The 23,506-nt window shown below is 43.2% G+C and overlaps 1 protein-coding gene across 6 annotated transcripts in view; it reads right to left on the bottom strand.

Annotated features, from left to right (window-relative positions):
- lekr1 (leucine, glutamate and lysine rich 1) overlaps positions 1-23,506 on the bottom strand; it is a 100,749-nt gene that overhangs the window by 53,875 nt on the left and 23,368 nt on the right. For 5 of the 6 annotated variants that reach the window (XM_016992031.2, XM_016992030.2, XM_003218174.4 and 2 more), the window contains 3 exons: positions 17,862-17,981; positions 16,000-16,175; positions 11,092-11,277 (listed from right to left, as the gene is read on the bottom strand). In XM_016992031.2, coding sequence (XP_016847520.1) covers positions 11,092-11,277; positions 16,000-16,175; positions 17,862-17,981 — 482 coding nt within the window. Of the gene's footprint in view, positions 1-11,091; positions 11,278-15,999; positions 16,176-17,861; positions 17,982-19,199; positions 19,310-23,506 lie in introns of those variants that run through there. The other variant, XM_062976701.1, reaches the window with a different exon arrangement.

Genomic DNA, 23,506 nt, shown 5'->3' with positions numbered 1-23,506 from the left:
AAAGTAGAAGTACTCTTGATAAAACTGTTTGCAGAAGAGACTTATTGAAAATTAACTGTGTTCAATATATCTGTATTTACTTGAGTCTAATGTGCCATCGAATGTAATAAGTACCTCAATTTTCAAAACTGTGAAACCAAAAAAAGTCTTTGCTGGCAAATGTAATGTGCAGCGGAAAAAAGTGCAAATCTGTACTCTCTGTAATTTGGCCAAAAAAGGTGTGCATTACAGTAGCTGCATGCTTAGAATTCTTTCTTTAATAACAAAATATTAGCACACCAAAGCTTCAAACCATGAAAAAGAAAATCCTGGGGTGCATCTATGCTATAGAATGAATGCACTTTAATTGCCTTGGATCAATGCTATAGAGTCATGGGAGCTATAGTTTGGGATTATGGGGGCTGCCAAAGAATTCTGATGCCTCACCAAACTACAAATTCCAGCACTGCATAGCATTGAGCCATGGCAATTAAATTAGAGATGACATCCCTCAAATAGGCGCTCCAGTTGCTCCTGAAGGAGCTTCCCCTTTTGCTTTGGCTCAGCACACCCTAATTGTGGGAAGGTAGTTTAGCAAGAAAAGTGAGCATTAGATTCAAGTAAATGCGGGTATATTTTAATTTACTCTTTCTTAAAAAAAATAGGAATTTGGTTTACCCTGTTTTTTTCCACCCAGTTAATGGTCACAATGTCTTTCTGTTTATTAAAATTAAGAGAGCACTCCAAGTCTTCTGGGGAAAATAGGAATTTAGTTTACTAATTATCTGGTCATACTGACCTCTAAGAACAGAAAGACAGATTAGGGGGGAAACACTCATTTTTAAGCATGAACATTTAAAAATACTTCAGAAAGAACAAAATGTGCATTTATTAATACACCAATTGGAGTTTATTAGCCATAATGTGTACTTCACTGCCTGTTACACAATACATTTATCACTTTTAATAAAATTGTACCAGATATCAGGACAACAGGAAGTACTATATCATAGCTTGATTAGACAATCTCTAATACCTTTTTCAAGGGTCTCATTATTTCAGTGAAATTTTGTAAGAGGTAAATATATTTGGCCATGGGATGAAAATAAGACTACAGGGAGACCTATAGATCTCATTCCGTGCCCATTTTCCTTATTACAGGGCAGAATCCTCCCTCACTTTTACATAACTATCCATCCCCCTTTGAGGAAGAGGGACAAGGGAAATGCTAACTTTTAAAGGGCAAAGGTCATAGGACTTTTGAGCTGGAACACACTTTTTGATTGTATAGTTGAAAGGTTTGCTTTAAAAAACTAAGAATTTAAATGGTTTTTCTGAGAACAAGTTGGCAGGACTATGCAGGCAGCTTTATTCCTTTCACAACCTGTTGGGAACCACATTTTGTGATAAATGGGGGAAATAACTGCCAGTATATTCCAACACCATCTCAACTTTTTTTGGAGATGAAAGCATAGCTATTGAACAAAGCTGTTACTTGGAATGATAGCTTACCCTTTTCAAACAGATAAATACCCTTAGGCAGTTTGCTTAAAAGTTAGCATAATCCTATTTGAAAGTCTATAACCTCCCATATTGTCTGAAAATGAATATTAGCTTCAGCAAAGAATTTTGAACATCCCTAAGTGCTGAAAAATGATGGGGCAAATATTTCAACCTAGGACTAGATTTTCAATCTATTACTTAGAGGGCAGATGGTATAAAACAGTAGATTACTACTGCAGTCTATGCCACAGATTCTCTTCAATGTTATGCAACAGCAAATATCAACAAGACTAGAAACCGGACAGAGTGGAACTTCTACAGGAGAATGTGTGCCCCAGGAGGGTGTTTTACAGATGCTTCCTTAGATTTAGATCCAGGTTTTTAACTTCTTTAACCTTATGAGAGCATCCTGAGCAGTTCTCTCCTGTTTTATACTATAAGATCATATGGCACTGGCTATGTTGCACTCTGCTTGACATGGATACTAAATAATCCCACAAAAGGAACAAGATATTAATGTTCTGCCTCTCAGATTTCAAAAAGGATATTACAAGATACCATTGGTAGTAGTCCCAGACAATGCCCAAAACCATTTGATGTACCTTAGTGCTTTGTGCCTAGCCTCATCCAAGGTTCACCAGGGATGCCAAAGACACTAAAACTATCTGGCACAAACTGATCAGATAGAACATTCAAAAGGAAAACCAAGATAGATATTTAAAAAAAGATATTCTTAGTGCTCTTTTGAGCTCTCATTTTAATATTTTCATGTTTAACCAAATGTTGACATGTGTTCTCAACAGGCCACTACTCTCTCATGACCAGATCTTCTTTTCCTTTCTTCAGAGGCCAAGAAAAGTACCTGGGTAATTTAGAAGGAAGCAATACAACCCCCTTCTGTATTGAGCACCTGTGGCTTGAAACTTTATGACATACAAGACAAAAACTAGTGGAGTAACTTTTTTAAAAAGAGCTCTAAACCAAGAGGTCTGTGATTTGAATCTCTTTCAGAAACTTGTGTGACCTTTGGAAAAACACTCTTTCATCATCTCAGTCCCCATGCCCCTTGTCTGGTTTCTTTAAATGCCCAAACAGAAACTTCTAATTGGAATTGGCTGGTGGTAGGGTGGGGAGGGTGAGAGTGCAAATCTATGGTGGTGTCAGAACCCTGGCTGCTGGGCACCAATAACCTTACACGGAGGCCAGTCTCTATCTAATATCTTTATTAAAGAAATATATAAAAGCAATAAAAACAAGTGAAGAATATAGTTCAGAAACAGACCTTTCAAAAGAGGTCAAATATAGTCCAAAAATGTATTGTCCAATAAATGATATTAGAGTTCAAAGTTTTAATCCACTTGACCGAAACACACACTCTTGCCAAGCAATAGTGTGGGGAAATGTCAGAGTCTTAGAAGTCCAATGAAGCTTGACAACAAGGCTGGAAATAAACTTGATTCTTGACTAGGTCCGTGACTAGAAACAAGGCAAAACGTGAAGCGTGGAACAGGGTCCGTGGTTAAACTGCAAGGCAAGGCAAGGCTCGAAAACTTGATCCGGGAAGCAAGGAACTGGGGTTACGAAGTCCACACACGATCTCTCTCCTGAAGCTGATCAATTGACTCCGCAAAGAATCTCTCGCGCCAAACCCCTATATTGGGTCTCGTTTTCCCGCCAACAATCTCTTTCCCTAGAGAACGAGAAGCGAAACCCACTCTGTCCAGATGCATTACTCCTTAGAATTTCCCAAGGGAAGCAGACCTAATCAGCCAGTTGTTTGGCAGCGATTCTTAAGCTTCTCCAATTAGCTTCTCTAACTACTCTGTCTCTAGAATAAGATTCCTTCCTGGGAAATGGAGGGGAGTACTGCCCAAGGCCTGGTTTACTGAATTCTTGAGGGCAAACATCAACATCCGGCAGGTGAAGGGACTCCGGCTCTTGTTGAACCGGCGAAAACCCCATGTTTTCCTCTTCATCTGCCATGATAGTACCAGGAACAGGACTACAAGGCCCATGAGGCATCACACTATCCCCGCCCCCAAGGCCCCCCTCATTCAGGGCCCCTCTCCGAGAGTCGCGGGGCCGCGGCTTGATAGGGTAGGCCTGATGGAAGCGGCGGACTAAGTCGGGGGCATGGACTGTGGAAGCATCTTCCCAGGAGCGTTCTTCTGGGCCAAACCCCACCCAGTCAATGAGATACTGAAGGCGGCGGCGATGGAAGCGAGAATCCAAAATGTCCTGAACCTCGAATTCCTCCTCTCCGTCCACTAAAACAGGGGCGGGGCCGGCCAGCTTGAGTCGGGGCGGACACCATCCGCCGGAAGGAGCAGGGAACGGTGGAACACCGGATGAATGCGAATGGAGTGCGGAAGTTGGAGTTTGAAAGTCACGGGGTTAAGTTGCGCCACCACTGGGTAGGGACCAATGAAACGGGCATCTAACTTCCGGCAGCGACGGTGGGAGGGCAAAAAACGAGTGGACAGCAGAACCCGATCTCCTACCTTGATCTCAGGGCCCGGCTGGCAATGGCTGTCAGCGTGCCGTTTGTAGTCCTCCTTGGATTGATCCAGTTGCTGGTGCAAGAGTTCTTGCACTGCTGTGAGTTCCTGCAGCCAGTCCTCCGCTGCAGGGACTTCTGAGGTTTCAATGACAGAAGGAAAGAAACATGGATGGAAACCGTAGTTTGCAAAGAACGGGGTTTCTTTAGTTGAAGTCTGGACACCATTGTTGTATGCAAACTCTGACAGAGGTAATAGGGAAGCCCAATTGTCCTGTTGGTAGTTTACATAACAGCGAAGGTATTGTTCCAAAGTGGCATTGGTGCGCTCAGTTTGTCCATCCGTTTGGGGATGGTGAGCTGAAGATAAACGAGAGTCTATGCCCAATAGTTTTTGTAGTGCTTTCCAGAAACGAGAGGTGAATTGAGATCCACGGTCAGTGACTAAACTCTTGGGCAATCCATGTAGTCGGAAAACATGTTGAAGGAATAAATCTGCAGTCTCTTTGGCCGTGGGGAGGCCATCGCAGGGGATGAAATGGGCTAACTTGGTAAAAAGGTCCACCACTACTAAAATCGTGGTGAATCCAAGGGAGGGTGGTAAGTCAGTGATAAAATCCGCGGAAATTATCTCCCATGGGCAAGAAGGAGTGGGAAGGGGATGTAGTAGCCCTGACAGCTTCTCCCTTCGTGTCTTGGAACGTTGACATACAGGGCAGGTATTGACATACTTCTCCACATCCTTGCGGATCTTGGGCCACCAGAAATCTCGCAGGATCAAGTGCATGGTTTTAAATAGCCCAAAATGTCCTGCTGGCTTGCTGTCATGACACAGATGAAGTGCTTTTTTTCTGCCGGGGCCTGGAGGGATGTAAACATGATTCCTGTAGCATAGTAGCCCGTTCTTAAGTGAGAATGGAAAACGTAGTCCTTGGCGAATCTGTTCTTGAGCCCAGGCATCTGCCTGTTGACTGGCTCTAATTTCTTGAGTGAAAAGGGATTCTGGGTTAGAGGGAGTTGGTTTAATTGAAGTGGATTTGGTGTTTCCCACTGTGAGCGTGGCAAAGTTTTCGGGTTGCAGCAATCGAGATTCTGAGGTCTCTCTGCGTCCTGCAGCATACTCTGGTTTCCGTGATAGAGCATCTGCTTGCTTGGTCTGAGCCGGGGTCACATAATGGATCCGGAAGTCAAAACGTTCAAAGAACAAAGCCCAGCACTGCTGCCTTTGATTTAACTTTCGTGCGGTCCTTAGATGCTCTAAATTTCGATGATCAGTATGAACTTCAATGGGAAATTTGGCACCTTCTAACCAATGTCTCCAATTTTCAAAAGCTGCCTTTATGGCCAAAAGTTCTTTCTCCCAAATAGTGTAATTTCTCTCTGGGGCTGTTAGTTGACGGGAGTAATAGGCACAAGGATGAAGATGTTCTCCCACTGGTTGCATGAGCACAGCCCCAATTGCCACATCGGAGGCGTCAGCCTGCACAACAAAAGGGGTTTTAGGATCAGGGTGCTGTAGAATTGGCTGGGTCGTGGATAACTGCTTTAGCTGATGGAACCCTTTCTCTGCTTGCTCCGTCCAGCGGAAAGGCTGTTTCCCTCGGATACAACTGGTGATTGGGTCAGACCAGCGAGCGAAGTCTGGGATGAATTTGCGGTAGTAGTTGGCAAACCCCAAGAAGCGCTGTACTTTCTTTTTATTGGTTGGCGAGCCCTAGTGGCGAGCCCTAGTGGCGAGACGCGGTATCCCAGGAAGTCTACCTCTTGCAAATCAAAGGCACATTTCTCTAACTTGGCATATAGTCCATGATCCCGCAATCGTTGTAGCACCATTCTGACGTGTTGCTCGTGTTCCGATTGCGATTTAGAAAAAACCAAAAAATCGTCAAGGTATATGATCAAGAACAGATCTAGATAGTCCTGGAAAATATCGTTGACAAAATGCTGGAATGTTGCGGGAGCTCTGGATAATCCATAATTCATGACTAGGGACTCGAATAATCCGAATTTGGTCTGGAAGGCGGTTTTCCATTCGTCCCCTTCTCTTATGCGAACTAGATTGTAAGCCCCGCGGAGATCCAGTTTGGTGTAAACCTTGGCCCCTCGGAGTCGGTCCAATAGGTCTGAGATCAATGGCAATGGGTAGCGGTTCCGCTTCGTGATGTTGTTCAGGGCCCGATAGTCCACAACCAAGCGTAGGTCCCCTGACTTCTTTTTCACAAACATCACTGGGGAAGCGGCTGGGGATTGAGAGGGTCTGATGAACCCCTTGCGAAGGTTTGACTCTATAAACTCCCTGAGAGCTTCTTGCTCTGGTTCAGTCAGGGAGTAGAGATGTCCTCGCGGAATTGGGGCCCCCTCCACCAGGTCAATGGCACAGTCATAGGGTCTATGTGGGGGTAGTTTCTCGGCTTCTTTTTCATTGAAAACATCCCAAAAGTCCGAGTATTTCTTGGGCAAGGTGATGATGGGTTCTGCGTCTGTGGCATGGCAGACCTTGGCTACTAGACAATGATTTTGGCAAAACCTTGAGACGAACTGCAGTTCTCTGTTGGTCCAGGAGATGTTTGGGTCGTGGAGTGTCAGCCACGGGATACCCAAAATCACGGGGAAATGGGGAACCTCGGTAACGAAGAAGGAGATTTCTTCCATGTGCTCTCTTATCCACATTCTGGTGGGCTCGGTCCATTGGCTTACTGGACCTGTCTTCAGGGGTCGGCCGTCTATGGCTTGCACCACCCGGGCGTTCTTGAAATCATGATATTGTAGTCCCAGAGAGTCAGCATAGTCCCTATCAATGAAGTTGTTTGTTGCCCCTGAGTCTATCATGGCATGGATCATGACGGGTCCTTTTTTCACTGACCACAGCGTGACCACCAGGAGAAATAGGACCCCTGTTTGCGGCTCTTGAGTGGAGTTTTTCATAGAATCATAGAATCATAGAATCATAGAATAGTAGAGTTGGAAGAGACCACATGGGCCATCTAGTCCAACCCCCTGCTAAGAAGCAGGAAATCGCATTCAAAGCACCCCCGACAGATGGCCATCCAGCCTCTGCTTAAAAGCCTCCAAGGAAGGAGCCTCCACCACGGCCCAGAGGAGAGAGTTCCACTGTCGAACAGCTCTCACAGTGAGGAAGTTCTTCCTGATGTTCAGGTGGAATCTCCTTTCCTGTAGTTTGAAGCCATTGTTCCGTGTCCTAGTCTGCAGGGCAGCAGAAAACAAGCTTGCTCCCTCTTCCCTATGACTTCCCTTCACATATTTGTACATGGCTATCATGTCTCCTCTCAGCCTTCTCTTCTGCAGGCTAAACATGCCCAGCTCTTTAAGCCGCTCCTCATAGGGCTTGTTCTCCAGACCCTTGATCATTTTAGTCGCCCTCCTCTGGACGCTTTCCAGCTTGTCAACATCTCCCTTCAACTGTGGTGCCCAAAATTGGACATAGTATTCCAGGTGTGGTCTGACCAAGGCAGAATAGAGGGGGAGCATAACTTCCCTGGATCTAGACGCTATTCCCCTATTGATGCAGGCCAGAATCCCATTGGCTTTTTTAGCAGCCGCATCACATTGTTGGCTCATGTTTAACTTGTTGTCCACAAGGACTCCAAGGTCTTTTTCGCACACACTGCTGTCAAGCCAGGCGTCCCCCATTCTGTATCTTTGATTTCCATTTTTTCTGCCAAAGTGAAGTATCTTGCATTTGTCCCTGTTGAACTTCATTTTGTTAGTTTTGGCCCATCTCTCTAGTCTGTCAAGATCGTTTTGAATTCTGCTCCTGTCTTCTGGAGTGTTAGCTATCCCTCCCAGTTTTGTGTCGTCTGCAAACTTGATGATCGTGCCTTCTAACCCTTCGTCTAAGTCGTTAATAAAGATGTTGAACAGAACCGGGCCCAGGACGGAGCCCTGCGGCACTCCACTTGTCACTTTTTTCCATGATGAAGACGATGCATTGGTGAGCACCCTTTGGGTTCGTTCGCTTAGCCAATTGCAGATCCACCTAACCGTAGTTTTGTCTAGCCCACATTTTACTAGTTTGTTTGCCAGAAGGTCGTGGGGGACTTTGTCGAAGGCCTTACTGAAATCCAGGTACGCTACATCCACAGCATTCCCTGTATCGACCCAACTCGTAACTCTATCGAAAAAAGAGATCAGATTAGTCTGGCATGACTTGTTTTTGGTAAATCCGTGTTGACTATTAGCAATGACCGCATTTGTTTCTAAGTGTTCGCAGACCACTTCCTTAATGATCTTTTCCAGAATTTTGCCTGGTATTGATGTGAGGCTGACCGGACGGTAATTGTTTGGGTCGTTCTTTTTTCCCTTCTTGAAGATAGGGACCACATTCGCCCTCCTCCAATCTGCTGGGACTTCTCCCGTTCTCCAAGAACTCTCGAAGATAATTGCCAGTGGTTCTGAAATAACTTCCGCTAGTTCCTTCAGTACTCTTGGATGTAGCTGATCTGGCCCTGGGGACTTGAATTCGTTTAGAGTGGCCAGGTGTTCCTGGACAACTTGTTTCCCTATTTGGGGTTGGATTTCCCCCAATCCTTCGTCCATTCCGTGTTGCTGAGGTTGAAGATGGCTTTCTTTTTCTGAGAAGACCGAGGCAAAGAAGGCATTAAGTAGTTCTGCCTTTTCCCTGTCCCCTGTCGCCATCACCCCATCTTCTCCTTGCAATGGCCCTATCGCCTCCTTTTTCTTCCTTTTTCTACCAACGTAAGCAAAAAAGCCTTTTTTGTTGTTTTTTATGTCCCTGGCAAGCCTGAGCTCATTTTGCGCTTTAGCCTTGCGAACCTTTTCCCTACAGGTGTTGGCTATACGTTTGAATTCTTCTTTGGTGATTTCTCCCCTTTTCCACTTCTTGTGCATGTCACTTTTGAGCTTTAGCTCAGTTAGAAGTTCTTTGGACATCCATTCTGGCTTCTTTGCACTTGTCTTATTTTTCTTCTTTGTTGGCACTGTTTGCATTTGCGCCTTGAGTATTTCACTTTTGAAAAACTCCCATCCATCCTTAACTCCCTTGTTTTTTAATATCGGCGTCCATGGAATGCCGCTCAGTAATTCCTTCATTTTTTGGAAGTCAGCTCTCTTAAAGTCCAGAATGCGTGTTTGACTTGTCTTAGTTTCAGCATTCCTTTGTATTGCAAACTGCAGGAGCACATGGTCACTTGCCCCTAAGGATCCAACCACTTCAACTGTATTGATCAGGTCTTCCACATTTGTTAAGATTAGATCAAGAGTTGCTGATCCCCTTGTTGCCTCTTCTACCTTCTGGACCATAAAATTATCTGCAAGGCAAGTGAGGAATTTGTTGGACTTTGTACTCTTGGCTGAGTTTGTTTTCCAGCAGATATCGGGATAATTGAAATCGCCCATGACTACTATATCTCTTCTTTGTGCCTGTTTGGTCAGCTGTTGACAGAAGGCTTCATCAAGTCCTTCATCCTGACTCGGAGGTCTGTAGTAGACACCCACGACAAGATCTTTTTGACTCCCGGTTCCCTTGATTCTTATCCAGATGCTTTCAAGCTGGTTTCCCGGATTACAGTCTTGCATTTCTTCTGCAACGTAACTGTTTTTGACATATAAAGCTACTCCCCCTCCTCTCCCCTTTGTTCTATTTCTGTGAAAGAGGTTATAGCCCTCAATGGTTAAATTTTGACCGGGTTGGCGAGCCCTTCTACGCCCGGTCGCTGGCTTCCCCCGCCGGCTTTGTTCCAGCCGCCTTGGCGGCCTCCGCCTCTGTGTTTAGATGCGTGGAACCCGCATCGTATAATGCCGTCGCCCAAGTGGCCGCAGGCCCATCTAGGAGACTGAAGATCCACGCCACCTTGTCATCTACTTGGGGAAACTCGGCTTGGCGGGCTTCTAAGTACGCCTGGCACTGGCGACGGAAGACATGAACCTTGGAGGCTTCTCCAGAAAACTTGGTTGGTAGCGCTAAGGCAGGGAGACAGGCTCCACGTTCCTTCAAGCCCCGTATTTCTCCCTCCTGCGTCCGGAGTGTGTCCCGGATCCGATTGAATGCATCTTGAGAAATGGTATAGCTGGGTGGTTGAGCTGGGGCGTCCGCTCCGGTTCCTGTAGACATTCTGGCCTTAGGTTGTTTGGTGCTTATTTGGCGGAGTCAAACTGTCAGAACCCTGGCTGCTGGGCACCAATAACCTTACACGGAGGCCAGTCTCTATCTAATATCTTTATTAAAGAAATATATAAAAGCAATAAAAACAAGTGAAGAATATAGTTCAGAAACAGACCTTTCAAAAGAGGTCAAATATAGTCCAAAAATGTATTGTCCAATAAATGATATTAGAGTTCAAAGTTTTAATCCACTTGACCGAAACACACACTCTTGCCAAGCAATAGTGTGGGGAAATGTCAGAGTCTTAGAAGTCCAATGAAGCTTGACAACAAGGCTGGAAATAAACTTGATTCTTGACTAGGTCCGTGACTAGAAACAAGGCAAAACGTGAAGCGTGGAACAGGGTCCGTGGTTAAACTGCAAGGCAAGGCAAGGCTCGAAAACTTGATCCGGGAAGCAAGGAACTGGGGTTACGAAGTCCACACACGATCTCTCTCCTGAAGCTGATCAATTGACTCCGCAAAGAATCTCTCGCGCCAAACCCCTATATTGGGTCTCATTTTCCCACCAACAATCTCTTTCCCTAGAGAACGAGAAGCGAAACCCACTCTGTCCAGATGCATTACTCCTTAGAATTTCCCAAGGGAAGCAGACCTAATCAGCCAGTTGTTTGGCAGCGATTCTTAAGCTTTTCCAATTAGCTTCTCTAACTCCTCTGTCTCTAGAATAAGATTCCTTCCTGGGAAATGGAGGGGAGTACTGCCCAAGGCCTGGTTTACTGAATTCTTGAGGGCAAACATCAACATCCGGCAGGTGAAGGGACTCCGGCTCTTGTTGAACCGGCGAAAACCCCATGTTTTCCTCTTCATCTGCCACGATAGTACCAGGAACAGGACTACAAGGCCCATGAGGCATCACAGGTGGTGTGTGCAAACAGTGGAAAATAAATGAACAGTGGAGCATTACACAAAACTATGCCTTAAAGCGATGCTGTCTTTCTGTGAACCACATCACCTCTTTTATATTTTACCTTGTGTTTTCTTTTGCAGTTCATGACATTTGTTTTGCAATTCACTCTCTCGTAACAAAGAAGTCTGAAGTTGCTCTCCTTCCTGTTTAGCTGCCTCTGACACCAATCTTAAACGTTGCACCTCCTCCTCAAGAATCAAATTTTCCCTCTGGCATTCACCTAGACTTTGGTTTGCACTGGACAGTTCTGAAGAAAAAAAAGAAATTGTTCTGAATATTCAAGCTACAATTGTAAACAGAGCCACAATAAAAAAAATGCTCACCTTATATGTGGTTTAAATAAATATACAAGAAGCGTTGATTTATTTTATAAATTCATTCTGCATTCCCTTCAGAGTTGCATAATGGCTCCACTTAATGAAATCAATCACGGTCCTTTACAGAGTATTAGCCAGACATTATTCTAAATCAAATTCACCAATTCTATATATGACATTGTATAGAGATTTTGTGGAGAAGACAGACCCCTCCAACCAACTCAAAATGCCAACTTCATAGTATGTTCTGAATCTTTTAACAGCAGTGAAGATAGCACGGGCTTCCCTTGTTTAGTGTGTTTTAGCAATTGAGAAAATTACAGTTCAGCTCTGGCTGGTACAATAAAAAGAATGGGTTGCTTACCTGTAACCATGCTTCTTCGAGTGGTCATCTGTGAAATTAGCACATATAGGTTTCATGCGCCTGCACAGTTAGTTTAGGAACTCTCTAGAAGCTCTACAAGATACATTTTGGTGAGTGTACCACCCACACTCCCCTGGGTAGTATATAGCCAGTGGGAGAGGCTCCAGCCTCAATTGGCCACAAGATAGCAGCCATGGATACTGAGGCAAGATGATAGCAGGGAGGATGGGGAGGGATGTGCAAATTTTACAAATGTGCACTCAAAGAAACATGGTTACAGGTAAATAACACATTCTTTTTCTTTGTGGTCTTTGTGAAATTGCACTAGCAAGCTACTGAGCTTGGAGGTGAGGTCATGTCATGGGGGGAAAGGGCACAGCTCTTCCAAAGGCAGCATCCCCCTAAGAGGAGGCATCCCGCTTTCAGTGGGGGATGCAACGGCACTCCTCAGAGAAAAGTTGCAGACGTAGTAACAGCTCTAAATGACACTTCATGTGATGCAGGAGGTCATGTTTCGTAAACTGGAAGGGAAGGCATATTGTGGCCATGATTCATAAAGATATGAGTTACCGAACGTATACGTGCATCTTGGCAGTAATTACGGAAGAATTTAGAAGATTTTGTATGTACACTTGTTCCATAGATGTAGAAAGCTAGAGTTCTCATCACATCTATCGAGTGCAGAGTTTCCTCCAGTGGAGTGGTTGGATTCTGGAAGAATACCAGCAGAGTGATATTTTGATATATGTGGAAAATATCAGTTCAAAGGACTACCTTTGCTTATAGAAACAGATGTAGGGGTTATCCACCTGTAAGCCAGACAGTTTGCTGACCTATCAGGCTAGGGTGACTGCAACCCTGGGCAGTTTTGTGGGAGAAGATGGTAAGTTCTGCTGAGACTAGTGGCTTAAAGTGGATTTTGGATAACCACTCTAAAACCAGCTGCAAGTTCCATGCAAGAGCTGGAAGGTATATATGTAGAGGGATATGCTAGTGACCCTGTAAAATAGTACAATAGGTCAGAAAGCAGGATAGGTATCCTTCGTTTAGCAATATGGTGGGATAGCCAATAGGAATTTTTAAAGATGGAATGGGAAGCCTACTGTTTCACAGATGTAAAGGGAAAACCAGGAACACTGTGTTGAGCATGGAATAGTGGAACGAGATTAGATGACTGGGAAATTAGATGAACGGTTCCATTTACATAAGCATATCACCACTTGGTGGATGCCCGTGGGCAACCTCCATGATCGACAAGGCTGGTGTGCAGAAGTAGTAAGTGGTTGTAAATCTGGGTGGCAAAAGTGACCCTCCTGAGACGTGAGGGGGTCTGGCCAATGATGCCAGAAGTTGCTCCTCGATGGCAGTAGAAGAGGCGCAAACCACCACCAGGAGATTAAGATGCAGTCTGCCCCATCCAGCATAACCTTTGCGGAGGATGCTGTGACAGCAGCCCGCGAAACCAATGGGAAGAAATTTAATTAAAAAACAGGATGAGAAAGATAAGGAAAAAAAAAATAATAGACATGGTATTAACAGCAGCTAGATTACTAATTGCAAAATATTGGAAAGGAGAAATGAAAATACAAATTAATGAATGGTATAAAGAAGTTTGGCAAATGGCACTGAGTGAAAAGCTAACATCAAATTTAAAAGTAAAGAAGGGATTATAGGAAAAAAATGATTTTGAAAGTATCTGGAGAAAATTTCTAGAAAAACTATTGGAAAAAGAAGATGGGAATTTACCTCCAAATGAAGAATTGAACTTTTGGTGGGACTACAGAAGAGATGGCTCTGGGGAAAGGGAGCACAGGGGTGAATGTAAATAAAAGAGGGGGAAATAGCTGTGGTATTTTCCCTAGGCACCTGGGCTGCTAGCCCCCTCCCCCCGGGACACATGAATGTCCAGAGGGTTTTCTTAACAGCTGGGGATTCCAAGGGTTAATGTGTTGGGTGTGCTGTTCCATTGGCCAAGTACCCCTAGTGTTTAGGTTGTTCATGTGTGCTACTCAGTTCCGTGGTGATGGATCTGCCGTCAGTGACAAGGAAGGGTGAGGATGTGGAAAACAGTATTACCCTGCGAGCATCGTACCACTTTGCCCACTGATGCGGGGCCTAGATGACCAACAATGAGGGAGTCAGGCAGACTCTCAGGCTGCATTTGATAGAATGCGCTCGAGAAGCAGCTCTGAAGAAGTGGCAGCGTGGGACTGAGTGCCGATGGTAGATACATGAAGCTACACAAATGCTCGCTGGATTAGTGATATCAGGGTCCTGAAGCGGTCTTTCAGGAGGCATGCCATTCCCTTATTGGGATGTAGTGGTGCTCACTGGGGCTAAATGGGCTTTTTCGTGGTTGACGGCGAGGTCCCAAGGTAAGCTGAACATCAGAATGTAGACGAGGATCAGAATTAGTGTAGGAATATACAGTAATGTTATGCTGGCAGTAGGCCGCCATCACAGATAGGCATTTTGAAGACATCTAGTGTGCAGTCGAGTGACCAAGAGTAAAACAGTAGGTATAGTAACTCATTTCCAAAACTGAGGAACCTGTAGTGCTGATTTCTATCTCAAATGTGGAAGCCACATCTTTCAGGTGAATCATTGTAAATCACACACTTGTCCCCAGGAGAGGTCATGTGGAGGAGAGAATAACCATTCAGGATCATTGAGTCTGATATCAGTGTGATCACCGCGAAGATCCAGGTTAGGTCATAAGCCATCATTTCTCCTTGGAGCTATGGAAAAAACGTTTTTAATTACGTTTTCAGACTTGACCAGATTTTGAACTCAGCTTCCTGAATATTCCTTGTCTTATTTATAACTATATATGGCAATCTCTGTTCCAACTGCAACTCAATTATTAATTTGTATAATATTTCTGCATGTGAAAAAGGCTTTCTATTTATACAAGGAAAAGGTTCCAAAATTCAGCCCCCTTTTGCTAAACGTGCATGTGCTATGTCAGTTGCTGTTGGAAAGCACATTAATTGTGACAAGTAAGGGCTGAAAGACTAAAATCAGAGGTAATTATATGTGTGGTCTGAATTGCCAAGAGCATAAATGGCAAAACACAATTTCAAAGTGGCACGGCATACAGAGGGGCATAACGCTCTTTGATTTCCTACCCTTCAATTTCCACTATCAAAGTTCAGCAATAAGAGGAGACATGCTTTAGAAACAGGGATCTTTTTTTTTACATAGAAAGAAAGGAGAACACATGTGCATATGCCTGAAGTAAGATATTCAGAACAATTCTACACCAGCTACTCAAAAAGACAGAAACAGTGTAATATTCAGCACGAGACATATATTTATTAAGACAGCTGCTCTCAACATTTAGAGAAACTGATTTACTAACAAGCCAAAGCAGCAGCATATCTAAATTAGGAGAGCAAAGGGTTTGGGGGTTTGCTACTGGTAGATTATTTTTTTAACATTTTTAACAATAACTTCACATGTTGGGCAATATATTTTAAACAGATTTTCCTGTAAACCACCTGATCTTGTGAGGGCTTTTGGCACTAGTCTGGTGTCAGAACAATTCCTTCACACTCCCACATCAATTTGTTGCTGTTGTTGTTAATCATTCAGTTTTTTAATGTAAAATGTTAGAGTGGATGTTAACATTTGTACAAGAATCTGATACCACCTCAGGCAGAATGTGGAAGCACAGCAGATAGCAATGGCAGCAGCATCTTGCCCATACATCTCGTGCTTGCCTTTTGCAAGTGAGAACACGCTGAGTTCGACCAGTCAAGGCCTTATCCGCCCCTTGAGGCATCTTTGGAGATTTTACATTCAGTGATCCTTCATCTATATGACTTAAAGGAAAGACTGACAATCTCCATTGTCAGTGACACAGAAAATTCCCCATGTTAGATTTTATTCAAACCATTTCATAGCATGACCCACAAAAAACAGTCACGAACTGCTATTGCATTCAGTTATTTCTGGTGGGCACAACTATGCAGAGTAAAATTGTGAACTTGGATTCTTAAGACCTGGGACCAAATCAATGCTTACATTTAAAATTCAAGGAAAGTCATCTTCCAAGGTCCAGTTCTCATTGGAATGTGTTTGGATTCTACCACTTTGAGAGGAGTTCAAAAGAAGCATTTCATCACACTCTTTCCCATTAATTGTGGTACATTCATGGCAGAGGTTTTCTGCATAGGAATTATGTAGCAGCTTATTTGCATTACTTACAAGATCATTATGAAAAGGAGAAAACAAATCAAATAGTGAAGAATAATGTATGAAAAAAAGTTATATTCTGATCATTTACCTTCCAATGCAGTAACATTCATGCTTTTTAGGTGTAAAAAAATATCCTCTTTTAGTGCAACCCATTGTCGAGAGAAGCCAAATATTTTTTCTTTAATACTGTTTATTTCTTCTCTGATAAAGGGAAGGAGGACAAAGGCTTTTCTTATGATAAACATACGTTGTTCCAATGCCTTTCTGCCAAAAAGGAAGAAAAACTAATTGATCATTGGTTTTCAAAACAAAGTAACACTTGAAACAATTACCATTGTAAAAACTACTGATACAAATCAAGAAGCGTAGCTAATATAGTTCTCCATGTTGTTTAGTGGCATCATTAATTAATTCCATGTTGAGTTTGCCATTACTTTGAATATGATTCAAATTTTAACTGGTCTTCATAAAACAACTGCAATTATATTTCCAATATGTCTGTTTATCCAACATCTTGGGAAATACATTTTTTGATCTTTCAATTCGGGTGGCTGGGGGGCATAATTGTATGAGCAAAATGCATATTCCACAAAAGGTTTATTTTTGATACCTTTTTAAATATCATGAATAAACCTTTGGAATGTCAACAACCAGCAAGTATTTTAATTTATCAGATGAAATTTTTATCATGAGAGATGTACTTTTAAATAATCTCCTCTCATGCAGACGGCCAAATCTTTACCTACAAAATATTTCTCCAAGTAAATTTAGATTAGTGCACAAACCTGGAAAACAGTGGTATTGGACCTTTCAATAGACACTCCGTCCTTTCCAATTCTAGTAATAAGATCAAGGCAGAGAGGGAGGTGGCAATACCACTGTGATCTGAAGGTGCCCATGTAGGAAAATAGAAGAAAGGCATACAAAATACCTGAAAGGCCAAACAAAGAAGCAAAAGTGAGAAAGCCACAGACTAAAACTGTACTGAGGATACTGGGCAGCAACAGCATGGATAATTATTTTTATATATGCTTTTAAGGTTTTTATAATATATTTTTATAATGTTATTAATGGATTTATATGTATTGTTTGCTTTTATGATTGCACTTTTGGGCATTAAATTTTGCCAATTTCGGTAAGCCGCCCTGAGTCCCCTCAGGTGAGAAGGGCAGGGTATAAATGTTGTAAATAAATAAATAAACTGAGATGTTAGGTATCGGAAGTAGAAAACAAGGCATGCTGAGAGTCTCCACTATTATATGACTCTGTGTGTGCTATATATGCTCATGTAAAAGTCAACCTCATACAAAAAGTTGCTGCAAGTCAAGAGCCTTTTGGGGATCAAAATTATGGATTTTGATATGACCCGTGGGTAAGTTTAAGGACATTTTGTGGAGAGGAGAAAGCACCAATACAGCCTCAGAAGGACAATTAACCCTGGACACCACCACCATTTCCCCACCCAGACATTGAAAAAGGCCAAAGCAGCACCACAGAGAGTAGATAGGTTTGGTGCTTCTTTTAGATTCACCTTTTACTTAGAGAAGAGGGTGTTTCCTGTTTGGATAAGAATTAAGGTATAGTACTTACATTGACCCATGGATAAGTTGACCCAGTTTTCTTGGTTCCATTTTTTTACTAAAATTTCTAGACTTATACATGAGTACATACAGTATCTGGCAGTTCCTTCCTCTGAAATATAGCCTACAGCATCTGATATTCACAATCTTCCATCTAAGTGCTAACCAGAGGTGACACTGTTTCCAAGATGGGACCTGGAAATGTCTAATATACAGACTGCTTTGAATGGCATTTCCCAAGCTGGTGATTTGTTGAAGTTTAAAACATATGAGGGCACCAGGTTGGAAACAAAGGTTCAGTTGCTTTTACAGGTAGAAATTACAAACAATAGTTTTCTGTTCAAATAAAAATAATTATTGTACAAATTACCGCAACAGTTCTGACTGCCTATGTGAAATTTCCTTTTCTTTCTGAAGGCCTCGCAACTGTTCACTTAGATTCTGTAGTGCAGCGTGCTTATTTTCAATCTCAAGAGATAAGCTTTTTATTCTAAAAAAAAGTAAACAAAGGATAATATTAGCAATTGCCTAAAAACAAATAACCCCATGCCTTAGGCTAATAGTGTTTTCTGTTAGAGAAGGAAACTCCCCAGTTTGGTGGGACAGCACTACATCAAAACAATAAAGTGAAATTCAGTAAGATTCTTCCCTTTCCACAAATTATTACTCACTTCCCTCTCTATTTGCACATAAAAGGTAAAGGTAAAGGTTTTCCCCTGACATTAAGTCCAGTCATGTCTTACTCTGACCCTATTTGCACAAATGAACACAGAACACAGAAAGTCCTAATCATAAGACCACAAGTACCTCCTCACTGCAAAACAAGCCCAAATAACAAGAATACAAACTATATGTATCTTAGCTATTAGTACTTACCTTACAATGAAGACTTTCATTTACTTTGTGTAATAAAGGGAGTTAAAGGTTTCCCCGACATTAAGTCTAGTCATGTCCGACTCTGGGGGTTGGTGCTCATTTCCATTTCTAAGCCGTAGACACCTCCATAATCAAGTGGCAGGCATGACTGCATGGAGAGCTGTTACCTTCCCGCCAGAGCGGTACCTATTGACTTACTCACATTCGCATATTTTCCTACTGCTAGGTTGAGAGAATCTGGGGCTAACAACGAGAGCTCATCCCGCTCCCTGGATTCGAACCGCCGACCTTTCGGTCAGTAAGTTCAGCAGCTCAGTGGTTTAACCCACTGCGCCATGTGTACAGACATGGAATTGTGTGCTCCCTCCCTGCATACTCTGAAGTAGTTCCAAATATAAAATCTTCTGCTACCATTTACACAATACTTCACAGGGGGGCATAATGGGGTGAATTTATTCATCTCATGTTTCTTTGGATTCATTCCTATATATTTTATATTTCAGAATTGTTTTAAAGATGTCAGTGTTTCATCAAAACCAATTTTACAGCTTTTCAAAATAAATCATTAGGAAAGTAAAATGAATAATCATCTCAGTAATCAATGGCTCAGACAACATTGCGTATCTTTAAATGGATAGATAGAAATATGAGAAGTCCTAGATACTACTAGCTACCAAAGATTTATCTCTCTTATATTGAAAGCCAAAAATCTTTTACTGCCTTTGTGGAAGAGAGCAAATTACACACCCAGTATCTGCAGTTTTTTTTCCTCAAGGAGCCTTGAGGGAAAAAGAAAAAAAAAGGGGGGGGGGAGTGGGAGAACACCACTTACATGAGGCCCCTGTAAAAAGCAGACGTTCTAGATGCTTCTGTGCCCATCTTCCATCCAGCCAATGGTTATGCACAGGCATGGGAAACAGGCCCCTAAAAGGCAAATATAAAGCAACCCCATTGGCTACCACCTCTATCCAACCCAGAAAGAATGAAAAAGTGTCGGGGGGTGGGGGGGTTGTCAACTACTTTGCTAAGTGTATTGACTGTCATTAATGTGTCTGGGATGTTTGCTTTTTATAGGGGTATTGTGTAAGCAGTGTCCTCTTCCACTTCGCTTTCCCCATCAAAGTTGCTTGAGAAAAAACTTATTTTACACATTCTTCATTAACAAGTGAAAATATTTGTGCCTTGGGTAATGTGTATGTATTTAACTATAATTGATTAAATACTTAAAAGCCAGATTATTAATCAACCACAGTTATTGAGATGATTATTCCCCAGTTTTGGAATACCTATATTACATAGTGAATGAGGAAAGACGGCTAGTCACACATCTCGCACACACTGAGCTAAAAGGATTTTCTTCTACTTGCTTAGGTTCAGGGTGAGCAACTAGAATCTGCTTTCTTCATTTAGTAACTCTGCTGGAGAGGGCACAGAAAGATATATGCTGTCTCTCTTCATGTTATGTATTCTATTCCTGTCAAAGAAGATACAGAAGGAGATTCACGCCTTTATATCAATCTCCTGGTGTGAGTTCTCTACCATCGGAACTTGACTTGATCACATAAAGGAGGCAACAACCTTTGGTGATGATTACTATTAAACAACAGAATGTGCATCTCACTATCGATTTGCCTCCTCCGAACAATTAACCTCTCCCATTATTAATGAGCAAAACCAATCAACAGCTCGCAATGCCGCAACATTCCCATCACCCACCTTGTCTGATGAGTCTGTTCTGCTTCTGTGCCGGCATGTTGGCAGTAAAGTGATATCACAAACTAAATTCTTCTTTTCTCCCACACTCCCTATTCCCCCTCACTATTCCCAAGCTACTTGCCTATTTGTTCATTTAGAATATTAGTTATACTTGTATCTTTTTCTGTTATTCATTGTTGGAACTACAAAATTGCTTAAAAAAATTATGAAGCAGCAGAAGTGTAGGAAGACAGAGTTATAAGGGTATATGGAAGTACGATTGCAGACCATGGACTGTCAAATCAGTGCAATTGTACAAATGATGACAGATGCAAAACTAAAGGTGTGTTCATCCCAGTATGCATTCACTATCTATCATAGCATGACTGCCGTGGAATAGTCGGCCTTGTGTGACAAAGCCCACAGTTCTTACCAATTGCTCTCTGTCTGTCTCTCCTCCAAAAAGGAATGGCAAAATAGATCACCTCAGTTGAGTCCCCTTGAGATTAGGAATTGCTACCTTCTCTGGTCCATCTGGAAGGCAGTTATGCTCTGATATTTTTATCCTTTAAACATATTAAAATTGGTAGTAGATTGAGCAAAAACACAAACTTTATAACTTCTTCAACTCAACTGGAATGTTGAGTTTCCAATGAGTCCCTGTGTAACTGACTCATCCCATTTTTGTCAGTGTCAATTTACTTCATGAGTCTAGGAATGCAAACTTGACATGAAGTCCTACATGTATCATTGTTCCGTCCCCCAGGACGATGGTTTGCCTTACCTATTGGTCGTTTGTTTGTTTTCCCTCCTTTACATTTTGTTTGAGCCTCTGGCTGCAAAAGCCTAGGAAAAGTGGCTTGGAATCTGCAAGAGCTGGCTGCAGTTTTCTTTGCAGTGATTGGTCAAAGAGTGCAACATCTTAGGACCGCCCTTTTTACCAGGGTCTAGTCTCCATTTTAGAGTTTCATTCTGGCTATAGTCTTCCAACGTGCTGGAGCTGTGCAAAGCTAACTGGGACAAATCATCCTCAAAACCAGGCCAATCTAAGCCTATCCAAATTAGATAAGTATTGAATTATATTGATCTGGAATAGGAAATCTAGTTAGAGGAGCAGAGTTATTCCATCGCTTCTAGAACTAATCTTTGCTGTAAAGATAGGGAAGGAAAGAGTTTCTCCTTCTAATATAGGCAGCGTGATTAGGGTATAGTGGTTTTGTAATCACCTTTGCCTTCTGGAACCAGGGATAATTCTGTGACTAAAACCTATAGAAATTTGTTTCATTTTCTGCAACTTTAAGATCTGTGCCAGGTTTACAACCTTGTATGAATAAACATCCTTTTTTGAAGTTATCCAGACTCAGTCGTTCAATATCTATAGGACAGCTTATAGGGATTTGCAGTTCGCCCGGATAAAGGACAGCACGTTTCAGTTTTATAGTTTTTTATTGTCCGGCGGACGGCACAGTTTTGAGGGAGATCAGCGGTTTTTCCGCTTGAGCTAGCTTGCACGGCTTTATAGTTTTTTATAGTTTAGGAAGTTTTAGTATAGGCTGCGGCTTTTCCGCCTGAGCTCAGTCTGCATACCTAAAGACTCTACCAGCGTCTGAGGCAGTGGAGCCCGCTCTCAGACCCGAAGGAGTCAAATAGTGGGGCTCTATTTCCTTGCTATTTGGCTCGCGTGTGCGCACGTGGCCCAGTGGCTTTCTGGGTTTGCACAGGCTGTGCAGTTCCCAGCAACGTCCAGGGCTCCCTCGGCGGTAGACCTCGAGCCGCGGAGCACCAGCGACAGTTCTTTGGCTGGCTCTGAGGCGTGGAGCCCACCAGAACCAGGCTAGAACCTGGACAGGCCTGGCAACGCTGCTGCGAGTTCGGCCGGAGCACTCAACCGGCTTTGACAGCCTCTTCATCAGGAGTTCGGCCGGAGCACTCGGCCGGCTTTGACCTGCCTCATGGTCCGGCGGTGGTGACCTGCCTCATCGTCCTGCGGTGGTGACCTGCCTCATTGACCTGCGGCGGTGACCTGCCTCATCGTCCTGCGGTGGTGACCTGCCTCATCGTCCTGCGGTGGTGACCTGCCTCATCGTCCTGCGGTGGTGACCTGCTTCATCGACCTGCGGTGGTGACCTCCCTTCACAGCGGGGAGGAGGCGTCTCTTCTCTCCTCCTTTCCAAAGCCAGCCTCGGTGCTCCTTCGGCGGCAGGCCTCGAGCCGCAGAGCACGAGGTGCTCGAAAATTTGGCGAAGTCGCCATTTTGGCAGTTTACGTCACTCGGGCAAGGGAGGTATCAAGTGGCAAGTTGCTGTCAGTTGGCATTTTGCAACTTGCCCACCAAAATCTGGCGCCAAAGGTCACAATCTTTGTAAAGTATAGTTACTTAGTGATATATATTGCTATGGTTAAGTGCTGTGAATTGTATTATATATTGAATTTGCTTTTATTGTAAATTTACTTGCAGGTATATTGCATTTGCCTTTGTTGTAAATTTACTTGCTATTAAGAATACATAATGTCTATGCAATTTCAAGATGATACAGATGGTATACCTCCTTCTGAGGCTGAAAGTAGGAATGAAAGGCCCCAAAGGATAAAGCACCCTTCAGCCAAGATGCTAGCCCATCTAATAGATGAAAAGGAGCTCCTCCATGTGAGGTTAGGTTCGGCATGGGAGCGAATTGTAACATTAATGGACAGAATAGAGAGCTTGGGTATCACAAGGGTGCCAGCCATATTACAGACAGACCTCGAAGAAGCCTTCGGTCTTTGGAGGGGTTTAGTGTCTAAGATAGTCCAGGTCCTCGAGCGCATTAACGCCAAGGATTCAGAGTTAGAAATAGGGAGTGTTTTAGCTGACACTAATGAGAAAGAAAATAGGGTGAGGGCAATCCTAGCTTCCTTATGCAGCCATGAGACCAATCTTTTGAAATCACCTGCTGTGGCACTTAGTCTTAAGTCCAACCGCTCTAGCCAGGTATCTAAACTAAGGGAGCGTGCATCGTCTAAACACAGCCACTCTAGCAAGTCTTCTGCTGCTGGGAGTGCCATCTCTTCCCTAGCTGCCTTGCACATTAAGGAGGCTGCACGTCTGGAGCTAAAGAGCAAGGTAGCGGGGGCGGAGGCTGATGCTAAGGCAGCTGATCTCACCCTTCCCTTTAAAGAAGAAGAGCAACGACTGCAAATAGAACAGGCCCGTAGACAAAGCGAAATGCAAATGGAACAGGCCCGTAGACAAAGCGAAATGCAAATGGAACAGGCCCGTAGACAAAGCGAAATGCAAATAGAACAGGCTCGTATAGAGATGCTTAGAATAAAGATGGATGCCGCAGCCAAAAGGGTAAGGGCTGAGACTTTGGCCAAGGCCCTAATTGAGCCACTCACAGAAGAAAATGTAAGCCAGTTACCAATACAGGACCCTTCTGCCAAAGTGTTTGCGCACCTTGGCAG

Source organism: Anolis carolinensis, chromosome 3 (assembly GCF_035594765.1).
Source record: "Anolis carolinensis isolate JA03-04 chromosome 3, rAnoCar3.1.pri, whole genome shotgun sequence".
Lineage (NCBI taxonomy): Eukaryota > Metazoa > Chordata > Lepidosauria > Squamata > Dactyloidae > Anolis > Anolis carolinensis.
The sequence above is the reverse complement of the archived record's forward strand: the minus strand, read 5'-3'. Positions and strand labels throughout refer to the sequence as shown.